Genomic DNA, 15,103 nt, shown 5'->3' with positions numbered 1-15,103 from the left:
CCCATACAATTCCACACTGGTTCTTGGCCCAGAAAGTGGGTTAGCCAGCTGCATAAGCTTCCCCATTATGGTAAGATGCATTATAGATTTATTTAAAATGTAACCCTTTTTTCTAAATTTGCATCTCTCTAAATGCATTAGCATGTGCAAATCTATCTTCCTCCATCCTCCTTCTTCTTGGCAATGTATAATAGAAATCTATTTAAAAGTGAGCTTTTAGCCATTATACTGTAGTGCTCTTAATTTTTTTCTCTTTTCCATGGATATGTTTTTCATTGTCCTTAATTATACTGATTGTTTAATTATATTTTAGCTTTCTGAATATTTTCTTGATGATTTTTTTAAATTGTAGCTGCTTTAATTTTTATCATCAGCCTCGTGTCTCTGGGCTGAGGAAAAGGCAAGAAAACAAACAATGCACCAGTAGCTGCTATTTTTGCTCTATGACTCATCTAGTACTTAGGGATAGGATCCCATTTCCCTCCTTCTTAAGGCTAATTTCCTAATATCTAAGAAGATTTTCATACCAGCACTTACCGTGGGGTAAGCACTGTTAAAACACTGGTAAAATGTTTGGGAAGCGCATGTGTGTGAAGGTCTGACGTGCTTTCTAAATGTCAGGGAATCATCCACTCTTCCAGCATCCCTGAACCGTTCGGAAAGCAGCAATTTCCTATGAATGCAAAGTTTCTGTTAATGGGAAATGGCTGTTTCCTGAATGATTCAGGAACACTGGAAGTGAGGGGGTGATTCTCTGATGTTTAGGAAGCGCATCAGGCTTTCAGACACACACACACTTCACAAATGTTTTACTGGCATTTTACCAGCACTTAGCCCACGGTAAGTGCTGGTATGAAAATCTTATAAGGCTAATGCTGCTGCATAACATGCATAATAAGCTTTATCCTTTCTTGGCAAACACTTTGCCAAGTGAATAGTAGGCAGTGCATCACACTGTAGATTATATCTTCTAAAATGGCAACATGGTAGCATGTTCCCTCCCACTCTCTTGTCAAGTGTTTTGCCAAGAAGGAGGAAAAGTTCATGAATTCAGAGTGAAAAATTATTTTCACCTCAGTACCATGCTTTTCTTTTCTGGCCTACACTATATAACTTTTCTTTCTGAAGCATAAACCCCATTTAGTTCTTTCCCAGTCAATTCTGGCCTTCTCAGAATCAGTCTTGTAACTGTAACTATAACTGTAACTCATCCTCTTCATCCTCTCTCAAAAGATATGGAGGAAGTACTGCCTCTGCATTTATTCTGGGTAAAACTGGGAAAATTTACCATTTAGGCCTATGACTCCCAGTATCCTTCATGCCAATGGGAGGACACTGGAAGCTGTAGCCCAAATATGTTGGTTTCCCCCCCCAAATTCAGACTCCTGGTGAAGTTGGAATTGTAAAATTTCCTGGGAAATTACACTGGCTCAGACTCATTTACAGAATGTTGGCAAGATCTGTGGCTCAGTCAAAATGTCGCCTACAGATAACTCAGAGATCCTAATTCAATAAAGAGTCTTTGCAGTATCAGTTTTATTTGACATAAGCTTTTGGTGAGTGAAGCACACTTTTCCAGATGTCTTTTTCACCATTCCAGTGTGGTCCATGTGGACATGTTAATCTTTTTCAGGAAAACAACAGAGTCATGTAGCACCATAAAGTTTGCTCCCCCTTCCTTGCGCTGATCATTGTGGGGAAAAGGGATGGCCTGTTTTTAGAGCCACCATCACTTCCTCTTGGACAGGACCTCCATGTAAAGCCTGCCTTGAGTGTCACAGTTTCTTCCATGGTCAGAGTGGGCACCCATGTGATCAAGAAGAAGGGATAAGAGCGACCCTCATATTGCAGGGTACCCAGATCTGACCTCACCAGAAGTGCCAGCATGTTGGGCAGACTCTCTCAGAGAGCTGCTTGGCCATAAGGCTTCAGCATTGATGGCAATGGCATGGAGCAGGCCAGGCCAGTGGGGCCAATGTGGTATTGGCCTGGCTGGCCTGTGTGCACAATGAAGATTATCACATGAAGACAAGATAAAGACGGGATTGCTCCCTTGTTCTTATCCCATCCTTAAACCCGATGGCACACAAGGCTTTCAAATTGTTGTGCCGATCCCATAATTAACCACCATTAACCTGTCATTAAAGCGGAATTGTATTAACACAAACTTCCATTAATATAAAATGCCAGTCAATGACATTTAAATAATGGGTTAATGCCAGGTTAATGATGGGATCAGCACGACTTCATCAAAGTCTTTAGCACCATCGCAGTCATTCACACTTCCTGGATGGGATAACCATGAATGCAGTGTGAAAGTCCTTCCTTCGATCGCATGGGAAGGATGGGACAGTGACGAGTCAGGGATGGGACATCCCTTGTGTGATAATCTCCAATGACACAGCATCACATCAGTCTTGGCCTCTGTAGATTTCATGTGGTAGATTTTTACAGTTTTTTTTTAAAAGACAGAGTATGGGGCTAGGCGCACTTAAGTACCACTCGAACCTTTGAGGATATTTATCTGAGCCTAGGCCTTTACAGATTGTGCTGTTGGTCTTTTTCTCCTCCCACAGGGATTCAGTTACTATAGTTCTCAGTAGACCATTTAGTTTTATCCAGATACTGAGAAAAGGGTTATATGTTGAAAATCCAGGGGACTAGATCTATGCTCTGCTGGTCAGCACTGCCATTAATCTTAATAACACCAGCACACAAAATTTTTCATCACCTGAGATTTGCAATCTGTTGAACTTCAAGCTTCATCCAGCTGGCAGGACTGATGAGAAACATTTCTGATTGCTTCCCAGGTGTACTAATTTTCAGGAGGTCACTGCAACCCTGAAATCTCCTGCACACAACCTAAGAATGACTCTAAATAGAGGCACCCTGCAGTCTGGATGAAAGGTTCTGGAAGGTCACTGTGGTATGTTATTTGTACCCTTACCCCATCCTCTAAAATCAGTAATCTTCACTGACAGTGGAAGGATAGTCATTCCATACAAAATGTGGATATTGTGGAATATACAAAAAATAAATCAGACAGTTCCCCTTCTGTGGTGAAGAGCAGAACAAACTCCCGCTCTCTGGTCAGACCAGAAAACAATATCTGGGGCTTAGTTTTCAGTCCCTGCAGACATGTGTTCCTTTTCTTAATGTGAATACAAATGTATATGATCAAGAGTCATGAACACAGTAGCACTAGCTTGTAAACTAGGCCTGTGAGACTTCTTCACAGAAACTGAGAGTGAACAATCTAATCATTCATATTCAAGGAAGCATCTGTTTTGGAGGATGGTGGATCCAATGTTTGTGGGCAGTAAAGTTTTTCTGGATTTTAGACTGAATTTTAAAGGAGTAATGCAAGGAGAAAAACTCAAATTCCTGAACAGGATCCAATTCTTGAATGATGTATCTGAAGTTTGAATAAAAATAGAGAGTGGATTCACTGCCCTACTGATATTGGAGTCATCATCCTCCATTGTTATTATGTAATACTATGGGGCAACATGTAGCATAAGGCATTTTTGGCACCTCATAAATGAGGTAACTGAATTTTGCTGGAGTAAGGAGAAAAAATAATTTAATCTGTTAATAATCTACCACATCTTGAAAATAATAACGTACCAGATCTTGAAAATATTAATTTTTAGACTACAATTCCCCTCTACACATGACAATGGGTCATGCAGGCTAAAGAAGTGACATTTGCAAATGGAGACGGCCTCATGGTACCAGACTTTTAGAAATGCCACTTAAGAACAAAAACTATAAACATGAGAAGTACATTCTGTTACAAGGATTCCCATTGTAATTTCCTAACATGTGTCACCACTCTGGTAGAGGTGGTGGTGGACAGGGAATTTGTTCTCTTTCAGTTCTTGTGTTCTCTGACAAGTCTATCATAGGAGGCAGACATTATGATTCATTCAACCAGATCACCTGCCACCCCTTCATTTCTCTTCCTAGAAGAAAAGCTGACAGCAAGTCAGACTTACCTATAAATTAGAACTTCATCATCCGAGCAGTTATACTGTAACTGGTACATTTTAACTCTTGGTGCCGATTTGCTCACCGTCCATTTGACCAATGCTGAGGTAGTTGTCACCTCAGAGACCAAAACTGCCCTTTCTGGTGGCCCCTTGGTTTCTCCTCTATTTGTTTTGCTGGAGCTGGTGATGTCAGACAGTCTTGATTTAGGTGGAGCAGCTCGGCCTGTACCGTTGCTGAGATGTGGAAGCTGGACAATGGACAACTCAATTGTTGCAGTGGACTCTCCTGCAGCGTTAGCTGCTATACATGTGAATTTCCCATAATCCTTGGAAGTTGTAATCAGGATTTCTAAGGTGCCATTGTCATAAACAGCTGTCCGTGAGGAATTCCCAATCAGTCGGTCATCTGGTGCCACCCAGTGAATGACAGGAGATGGATCTCCAATGGCTTTGCACTTTAAAGTGGCTGTTTGTCCTTCTAAAACCAACAGCTTATGTGTATGCTGAGTAATTAGAGGGGGCTCACAAATAAACTCCTCTTCCCGGACATACCAAAAATACCTCCCTTTTAGACCTGGAGGAGAAGCACATGTTTCCATATCATCATCTCTGTCAAGACGCCGAAGCCAAAGCAGCTCACAGTTACAGTGTAAAGGGTTTCCTCCAAAGCTCAGAGATAAAGGTGAAGAAAATGGAGTTGAGGTTAATGGAGATATTTGGGACCTGGCAAATATGGGATCAGGAGGAAGCTTCTGAAGTCTGTTGGATGTTAGATCCAACCTGGCCAATTTCTGAAGATCTGCAAAGGTCCCCTCTGTAATATAATCTATCAAATTATGATCCAAACTGATCTGGTGCAAGTTTACCATCTTCCTTATAGATTCCCAAGGAATACTTCTGAGGTTATTGTAAGAAAGATCCAGATCTTCTAAGGTGAGCAAGAAGTCTTCAAAGGCTTCATCTGAAATATATTCCAACTGGTTGTTGTTTAGAATCAAATGCTGAAGATTAATTAGACCTCTCAAAATGTCCTCCCCAATATCAGGCAGTCTGTTACTATCCAAGTGCAAAGAGCGTAGGCTTTCCAAGTCAGCAAAAGAATAGGGCTGTATGTAGCTGATAGTATTCCTAGACAATGTGAGGTCAACAAGTCCAGTCATGTTTGCAAAGTCCTGCCTACTGATGTTAATAATGAAGTTTCCTCCAAGCCGAAGTTCAACAGTCCTTCTGTCAATGTCTGGTGGTACAAAAAGGAGACCCTTGGATGGGCAAAGAGTTCCCAGTGACTCAGAAAGGTTTTGACAGACACAGTATTTTGGACAAGCGTTGACCACAACAGCCACTCCAAACACCAGGATGCTACAGAACAATTTTTCCATGGTAAATCACACAACGGAACCTGCAAAAATTAGGGGAGAAATCACACATTAGAAAGGTATTTCCATCCAGGTATCTCAAACTACCATGACTCTATTTTTTTTAAAAAAAAATTAAAAGAACCCTAAAAACAAACAACAACAACATACAAATCAAGATTTTTTTTAAACTCAATTTAAAGCAAAGTTTTATCACCACAAACAATGTGTGCCCAATACATTTCGATAGTTATAACAATGTATATCATTATTCCTTGTGTCTTTTTCGGGTGATTTTAAAAAGATTTTTGCCACTTTTTGTATATACTGATAACAACAGCTGCTCATGTTTTGTGTTGTGCTGAGAGTTGATCTTTATTTACACAGATGATAATAAAATATTAATTAATCAAGGGAACTGAAGCTCTTCCTGTGGGGAAAATATTTTCATGCTACCTATCTCCAGAAAATCCTATTTGTCTGCTGGAGAAACTGTGCATGCTAAAGAGAATTCAGGGGAATGTGCCAGGATGCTCAGTTTATATGAAACATCTGACAGGTCTGGGACAATGTTAGAATAATGCAAATTGTACCATTCTGGTCAAAATGAACATAATTAGCCCCCCTTGTAAGATATTAGAAGTATGTAAAGGAGCACATGTGTGTAGAAAGGGCCACATGAGTAATTCCACCTCCAGATGTCACATGCACTGATGTTCAGGTCCCTTAGTGCCTCCACATATAGCACACATTGTTTGCAGAGTGGAGGCCTTCACACATACCATTATATGTGTTTAGGCTTCGATAGAATCCAGAATTCTTGCTATTAGGGGCTGTGACTCACAAAGACCTGCTTCCTGGAGATGTTTACATAGATATTACATCCTTTTTTGTCATTGTCTGTATAACTCCTATTCATGCAAATTTGTATGCACACAGTGGTCTTTCCACATGGTTACAAGCCCTGAAAGGGCAGAGAGATTCCAACATGAATATGGTTTTATGTGTGCAGGATCATCAGTTATTTAAGGAAATGCTTCTCAGCTTGGGCAAATGTTGCCACCATAATGCTGCTCACACTTTTGTATTTTGCACTACGATCTGAAAATAGCTTTTGTCTTCATCACTGAAGCAAATCCTAGAATGCACTTAACTAGAGTTTGCATAAGTTAGTTGTGGGATTACAGTTTCCAGGATCCTCCAGTCAGGACATCCATTGGACTTGCTAGATGTGGCAGTAAGGAAACCAGAATGCAAAAAAATTAACTTATTCGGCCTATGCACTCAACACTCCTGTTATCCATTACATATCTTTCCCTTGAAACATTGTTCAAAATGTCATCTGAAAAGGAATGTTGTAGAGTTATATCTCTCAGGAGGTGATTAAGAGCCTCAACAGACTGGCCATAAAGGCTGGCATGGGGGCGGAGTGGGGGCATGGTGTCTGCATGATGCAGGACCCAACTCCGCCCCCATGTTAGCATGACACCATATGCCCCACCACACAGTGCTCCTCTGGCGCTGCATGCAGATGATGCAGCACTATAGGAGCACCAAAAAGCTGCAGCACTGGCAGCTATGGCACCCTTTCCAGGGTGCAAAAAGGAGTCACAGAAAGGCCAGATTGGGTCCATGTTATGCAGTGGCCCCAAACTGGCAAAGAAAGAGGCTGCTCCAGGCCACCCCTTAGGAGCAGTCTGTTCAGCCTCTGCATCATCTGATGCCCACCCACTTCTATCCCTCTTAATGTCACTGCAGTTCATTGCTTTTATTTTGGAGTTCATTGAGTCTTTTCTCTCTATTCCACCTATTCTGTAAATCTGGGAGCATCAATAGTATGTACCATAGTGTAACATATTGGTTGGGACTCATTTCCAATGGGATAAAACTAAATAAATACTGAAACAATAGCCCAATTATGAATTCAAACTAGCTTCTGTGAATTTGAGCAAACTGTGGACCTTATCACACATGGGGGGGGGGGCGGGGGGGGGGGGTTGCAGCTCAGATCCACAGTCACTCCTGTTCTAGCAATGCAAAGCGTGATGTTTTTTCACACCAGATCGAGAGTCACTCCTTTCTAGCAATGCGGATTGAGGTTAAAACGTGATGTTTTTCCACACCTGGTTGCCTTGCTGTTGTCCTTCTGAACTGAGGGGCAAGCGAAGTCAGTTCGATTCCAAGCAAGTCATGTGATGCGGACTCAAGCAAAAGGGAGTGAGTGCACATTGTATTACCACACCAGAGCATACTTTGAGGGGTCAACAATTCGAATCGGCCCCCTTGCACATGACAGTGGGGCTCTGGACGCTGTCCTCCTTCTCTGCCCCCTCCTTAGCTGTCATCCTTCATTAGGGTCTAGGAGAAGGCAGGGGATGATGGGATAGGTTGCTGGGGGTCCCTGGGGCCAGGATCAGGATGCAGGAGCAGTCAGGGGATGATGGGATAGGTCGACAGGAATCCCTGAGGCCAGGATCGGGATGCAGGAGCAGTCAGGGAATGAAGGGATAGGTCACTGGGGGTCCCTGGGGCCAGGATCGGGATGCAGGAGCAGTCAGGGGATGATGGGTTAGCTCGCTGGGGTCCCTGGGGCCAGGATCGGGATGCAGGAGCAGTCAGGGGATGATGGGATAGGTTGCTGGGGGTCCCTGAGGCCAGGATCGGGATGCAGGAGCAGTCAGGGGATGATGGGATAGGTCGCTGGGGTTCCCTGGGGCCAGGATCGGGATGCAGGAGCAGTCAGGGGATGATGGGATTGGTGGGAGGCTGAAGGAGGGGAGCAGATCAGTGTCTAGAAGAAGACAAGGATGATGGGATTGGTGGGAGATTGAAGGAGGGGAGCAGATCGGGGTCCACGAGGATGCAGGGGATGATGGGATCGGCTGGTTGGCAGAGAGGAGGAGATGGCATGAAGGAGGAGGAGGGGAATGACGGAGCAGGAAGCAGGAGGCAAGAGGGGTGGCATCGGAGTGCTTTTCCACACCAGACCAAATTGCAGTGCAATCGAAGGCAGCCTGGATGTGAATTCTCTGAAGTCACTTTTTTCCCATTTTTACCAAAATGAGGGGTGACTTCAGAAACACTGCTGAAGCACTTTGCAAGGGGCTCCCACAGAAATCAATGGTGTCTAATAAAACAGTCACTTTATGACATGAAACCGCATCATTGGAAGTGCAATCACTTCGGCAGTGGGCTGGAACTGAGCCACACCACCACCAAAAAGCTCAGTGTGATATACTCCTGTGTAATACACTCATATTTCTATCAGTGCAACTTCAGCAGGAGCTCAATATGAGTAACTCTCATCATTCTAAAACTTTACATATCAGTCAATAGCAATCACACTACCCTGATACATGATATGGAATGATAGGAGGAGAAAGAAGGAGGAGGAGGAGGGTGGAGGGGAGGGGGTACTTGATTCTAATGTTTTGTAAAAATCAAAATATTAATCTGCTAGATTCTGCTTGGATAAGAGCCATGTAATTAAATAAGAAGTAAACTAGGACAGAAACTCATCTCTTTATCATATCTGCAATAGTTAGTACTGATGATGAGGAAGGACACAGAACCAGTGATCTAAAATCTTTGATCTAAAAATCAAAGAGAGATTTAGACTTTTTCAAATATCATTATCTTAGAAATGATCCCTGTTCAGCCAAATATTTAAATTGTGAACTTTTCTCTTTGAACTGAATGAAAATGTTTCAATACACTAAAAATGAGTCATGGAAAGGCCAGTCCAAGAAACTTTGTTACCTGAGACAAAAGCAAAGATGGCACTGCCATGTACAAAACCCAACTAGACTGGCAATCTTCCTAAGGTTCACAGTCTCACTTGAAGACTACACAGTTAACTATCTGGTACACACAGCTCTAATCTCCAAAAGAAGGAAACAACCAGGGGCCAAGAAGAAACAGCTAGGGAGCTACCATAGCTAAGTCTTAGCATCTGCCATTTAGGTAGGATGTCTCATTCTTCCAAATAGTACAGTAGACCCTTGAGCTTATAGCATCTGGATATGGACATTGCATTCCCACCATATTTTCCTCTGTGGTTTGTTTGTCATATCAGAATTTTCTTGGCAAGATTTATTTGGAGGAGTTTTGCCACTGCCTTCCTCCCCCAAGGTCACCCAGGGTCTTTCCATGACTGAAAGGAGATTCAGACCCTGATCTCCTGGAATCTTAGGGGCTAAACACACCAGTAAAATACACCGGCATGCTGCACACCCTGACTCTGCCCCAAGCTGGCATCACACTGCCCGCCCAACCAGATGGTGGGTAGTGTTTCAGCATTTTGGCGGTGCAGCGTTTAGACGCCGTGAACTGCCAAAATGCAGAAAATTTGCCACAGCACAGCAAAGGCACCTTTTTCCTGGCACAAAAAGGGCAGCTTTCTGCTGCTTCTTTTTGTGACAGGAAAATGCTCGATCAGGGCTGCAGTGTGCAGTCCTGATCCAGCACTCAAAGGTGTGACATTAAGCCACCCCTTTACCACCATCTGTTTTTGGCCTCAGTTCTACAGTCATCACCATGCTCTCTACCACCCATCCACACCCCGATAGGTTGCTGTACTCTAATGAATTGCAGAAAGTCCACGGTTCCAGAACTATGACAAGAGTACATTTGTGCATGTCTCTTGCATATTGGCAAATTCTGCTCATAGGAGAGACAAATACTGGAGAGCACAGGGGGTAAAATGGTGACAAGTCTCAAAGTGAATCTCATTCCAGTTACTGGAAAAAAATGTCCAGTAAAAGGAATGAGATTCTCAGTTTCAGAAATTTTTGGCCCCAGACCTGCCCCAACCTGCCCCATTACATGCCCTCTGTTCCCATGTGTGTGTGTGTGGGGGGGGGGGGGGCTATCTGCACACATGCCAGATTGAGCTGCCCAGGGTGACCATCACTTCCATGGGTTGCTCACATCTGAGGTCAAAATGAGGCACTCAACAACGATCACATGGCTGGGTTCCTTGTGCTGACTTCAGAGTGAGTGACCAACAGTGACAATGGACATGCTGGGCAGATCAGTGGGATGCCCATGCAGAGAGCTCCCCTAGCATGGGAATGGAGGGCTCTGGAGCTTCCCAGAAATTCCAGAGTAAGAGGCAAGTTTTTAAAATTAATGTTAAGGGTGTTATACTCTGGTTCTGTAGCAGAACATGCCAGGCATCATCTGGACTGTTTGCAACAGAACTGGGGTTTGGGTCGTTTGTTGTTTGAACGGGAGGCTGCCTTAATGGGAGAGAAATGGGCTTCATTTTATTTATTTATATTGTTTATGTTATTTATTTCATTGTATGCCACCTATCTCCCAGAAGAGACCCTAGGCAGCTCACAGATAAAAAAAATACAATAAAACTTTGACCAATGCAGCCAAAGCCTAAGTGATTGTGAGAGAGCATGGGATCAGATAATCTTCTAGAAATGTTTGGCTAAGCTGAACAATATGATGTTTTAAATTTATTGAAAAAGAAGATAATTTTAGTGTCTCATCACATACAAGGCTTCTTTTTATCAAATGAATTTTTTGGCTTACAATTGTTGCGATGCAGGCACATGTTACCCTATTAATTTGGGATGGGGAGGAAAGAGAAAAGATTGAAATAGCTTGGTTTATTAATCCCTGTGGCTAAATATTGGATATTTCTGAGAAATGTGGAATATGTTTAGCTTCACTTTACCTTCTATATTAAAACATGATTTTTGTAGCCATGTTATTTATGCAAATCTGTGGCACGGTTAGCAAAGCCCTGTGCTTTGTATTTATCCATTACTAACAGACAGTCGGCTTTTGGAATCTTAAGTATAATTATATTCCGGTGCTTTAATTTAGTATATTATCCTAGAAGCTGTAACTATAAACAAAATGGGAATTTAGAAAACAATTTGGAGAAAAGAGATGGATACCGTTAATTAGCAATGACTAGAACTTTTTTTGCCCACCTACTTTACTTATCAGCCAGACCAAAACTGCACTTAAAAGAGTTTCTTGTGCAATAAGCGTGTTCCATTTCCCCAACTACGGTTTGGGGAGATGATGTTATGTTTCACGGCACTCCTGGGAACAGGCTGATACTGAGAAGAAAAACTGTGGAGAAGCACCAGAAAGAGAATAATTGTGGCAAATGGGCAGCAACACATCCTTACTCTCCTAAAGCAGGCTTCCCAAGTCCTTCAGATGTTTTGAACCACAATTCCCATCAGCCAAAAAAGAGAGGTAGACATCCCAGTAGTATCTCTAGCAGATTGAAAGTCTGTTAGCAGCACCACCATTTTTACTGAACATACCTTCTCGTGCAAAAATGAGACTTAATTGTTGTGATTACAACAATTGCTTGGGCCACTTCTCAAAGCTTCCTGAATAATATCAGTGGCCAGCATAATTCCAGGGAGGCCAGGAAGAAGCTGAAATAAGTAAACAAGCTAGTTAACAAAAGACAACACCCAAGATTTGTGTGGTCGCAATTTCCTCTTCAGTAAAGCTAACTTATCACTGGTCTGAGTGGTACGGAGATAAAGCTCAGCAAAGTGGAAGACAATAGGGCTACATCTGCACTGTAGAACTGATGCATCACTTTAACTGCCACAGCTCAATGCTATGGAATTGCCATGGAAGGGGAGCTGCTGCAAGAAAGACCACATACACCAATAGTTGGCAAGAAAAGGCTACAACTTTATTAAACAACGTAACCATAACATAGAGTTAGCTCCAATGCGTAAGGTCTGGATCTGTCATCCATCAATCCTTGATTGATCGATGAACCCATTTGCTTGGTCATTGCCAAGCTTCAGGATGACAAGGGGCTAACCAGTTACCAGTGCCTGATATCTTATGGAAATCAGTTATTCGAATGTTTGCATGTTTGCATCTCTGTGCCTTGTCACCAGGGGATGCTGAATCGATGCTGCCCCAACAATGGTGACATCGCTGCCCTCTCAGCAACTCTGTGTCCCTGTTGGACTCCTGATTCAGTGCTACGCAGCTCTGGAAACCATCCCCAACAGATCCAAAACCTATGGCAACTTCCAACCACCCTGGAAATTGTGACAGGATGTTCCCAATCCCAAACCAAGGTTGGGTGGGTGGGTAGGGAATGGCGGCGAGGCCCCAGCCCATGTGGCCTTAAATAGACTGGCCACTCTATCAGGGGCTAAGATGGAGTGGGAGTCCTGCCCTCTCACCCCTCCCAATCCCAGGTGACACCAGGGCTGCCACCGCCAAATCGAGAGGCACTTCCAGCCCTGGTGCCTCCTGGGACCTGTAGTCCAGGTGCCTGGAGGAAGTGCTTCCCTTTTCAGCCCCTAGCCAGCAAATCATGGCCTGAAAACCTCCTGCATGGCATGCTGGGGGCCAGAGTCTGCCGGGAGTCATCGCCACACACTACAGTTAGCCGGCAGGACAACCAGCCCGACCCGCTGAGTTGGGCAGCCCCATTTCTGGTGTTTATCCTTTTGTGAAATATTTAGCCTTCTCTGTCAGAGAGCTCTGGTGCCACAACAAACTAGAAACCCCAGGATTCCATAGGATGGAGCCATGACAGTTAAAGTGGTGTCAAACTGTATTAATTATGAAGTGTGGCAGTAGCATAGAAAAAGAAGAAGATTACATCAAAGGAATATATATTCAGTCTAGTAAGCCACAGACCTCTGCTTGCAAGATCTTAACAAGGCTGTCTTGGAGATCTCTCACTCAAAGGGTCATCATGTTGAAGCCAACTTGACAACAGTTAACAGGAACAAATGCCTTTTTCTAAGGAAAAAGTGGCTTTCACAAGATGAGCAGGAAGAAAGATGGCAGAGGTATGTAATTCATATTGGTGGTCAGGCAGAAGAGGAGGAACAGCAAAATTAGGGAAAGGCACGGAAGGTGAAGTACCTGAATGTAACAGAAGTTTCAAAGTAGGTCAGACTTAAGATCTAGCTCTATGGCCATTTGAAAAAATCAGCAGAAGCAGAGGCTGAAGAGCCAAAGGTGAAATACTTGGGAAAGAATTTGCTTTACTTTCCCAAACCTGAAGCTGTTCATTTTAATTTCAAAGCTGTCTAAGATATTGCAGAATGCATGTAAAGTCCATCTATCACATGTAAGCTGCAGATTATATACTGAAAATATCTGAAAATGTATGTTTGTGGGTATGGTGACAAAGCAAAACTAGAAAGGTTTGGAAAGGACAGTCAAGATTGCTGGAGGTATGGAATAACTGCTTTTTAAAGGAAAAGTGAGATTAATACTAATGCCTGTGGTACCAGAGTGTAGAAAAGAAAGTGTCTCTTGGTTATGTTCAGCATGGGGGGGGGGGGGGAATGTGACTGGAAACCTTTTGGAGATTTATGCCAGCAGCAAGGTCCAGTATATGCCAGTGTAAGTAATTGTTTTAATGGGGTAATGTGGGGATGGCAGAAAAAGCCATCTGCATCTGGAGACAAAACTGCCCTTCTGGTTCCTGAAGTGTTCAGGAGCATGCAAAGTACTTTATCACTAAAAAAAGATGGATTTTGTTACTGCAGTACCCATGACCATGGTACTGGGTATTACCACAGTCATGGGTACTGCAGTAACAAAATCCCTATGTGATGAAGTACCAGAAAAGTTCAAAGTCATGAAAAAGAAATGACAAGGGCCCGTTACAGACGGGCCTTTTAGTATGGAGTCAGTCCGTACTAGGGTTAGGAAGGTGCGGTGCTTCCGCACCCCCCTAACCCTAGTACGGACTGAGTCCATACAAAATGGTGGTGCCCCATCTACATGGGGGCTGCCATGATGACGTCATGACCGCGTTGCCTCTATATGGGGCGGCGCAGACGTGACGTTGTCGCTCCGCGCGAGGGCGCTTAGTGTGCCCTTTGTGCGGAGCAGGAAGGAGCTCCGTTTTGGAGCTCCTTCCTGGTTTGCGGTGCTGCTTTGTGTCGCTGGGCGCAGCCTTCAGATGGCTGCGCCCAGCAACGCAAGGGAGAAAGGGGCCAAGCGGCCCCTTTCTCCTCCTCCCGCCGCCGTGGGGTGTCCTTGGGGCTTGAAGCCCCAAGGACACTCCTTTCCAGGCTGCGGGGAAGAGGCCTTTTGCCGCTTCCCTGCGGCCTGGAAAGCGGCGGATCGGGTCCTCAGCGGCTGCCGTTCTGACCGCTGAGGCCCCGATACCCCGGGGAAAGGGGCGGGTACAGGCCGCCGCTTTTCGGCGGTCTGTAACGCACCAAAGACTCATTCTTTCCTGTGCCACAGGAAAGGATGAAAACTAATTGACTTAAGCTACAGATTGGTAAATTTCAGTTAAATAATGAGTTAATTATTGTGTTTCATAAATTCTGTTGTTACCCGCTTCAATCCCCAAATGGAAGAGGCAGGATATAAATAAATAAATAAATAAATAAATATATTATTGTTGTTGTTATTGTTATTGTTAATTTTGTGAAAACTGGTATGAACGGATTCTAAAATGTTCCCTTCTGTAAAAGTGGGGTAAAGAACCTTCTAAGGCAGGGCTGAGCAAAATGTGATGTACAGGCTGCATGTGAAGCTAGGGCCATTTTAGTGGGTCCCCAAGGGCCCTAAGGGATAAAGGAAATAGTTCACAAATGCCCCCAAATGACCTTCTTGGTGTGTGGAGGGAATTTCCACCAAGTTTGGAGCACCCCTGGATTCTCCTGAGTAAAACAAAAATGTCCTAAAATGCTCTCTAGGGCCAAGGAGGGCCCAGAAACATGGTGAGAATGATCCACATCCCCTAAAGGGCATTTGGGGGCTTTTTTATTG

The 15,103-nt window shown here is 43.7% G+C and overlaps 1 protein-coding gene across 4 annotated transcripts in view; it reads right to left on the bottom strand.

The window, feature by feature from the left end:
• The window catches only part of LRFN2 (leucine rich repeat and fibronectin type III domain containing 2), a 399,930-nt gene that overhangs the window by 83,569 nt on the left and 301,258 nt on the right, over positions 1-15,103 (bottom strand). For all 4 annotated transcript variants that reach the window (XM_089529571.1, XM_089529573.1, XM_089529572.1 and 1 more), the window contains one exon: positions 3,999-5,391. In XM_089529571.1, coding sequence (XP_089385697.1) covers positions 3,999-5,371 — 1,373 coding nt within the window. In that variant the 5' untranslated portion in view covers positions 5,372-5,391. The remainder of the gene's footprint in view (positions 1-3,998; positions 5,392-15,103) is intronic.

Source organism: Sceloporus occidentalis, unplaced genomic scaffold (genome assembly GCF_023333645.1).
Source record: "Sceloporus occidentalis isolate IW3139 unplaced genomic scaffold, rSceOcc1.0.p SCAF_6, whole genome shotgun sequence".
Lineage (NCBI taxonomy): Eukaryota > Metazoa > Chordata > Lepidosauria > Squamata > Phrynosomatidae > Sceloporus > Sceloporus occidentalis.
This window is presented reverse-complemented; position numbering and strand designations above follow the sequence as displayed.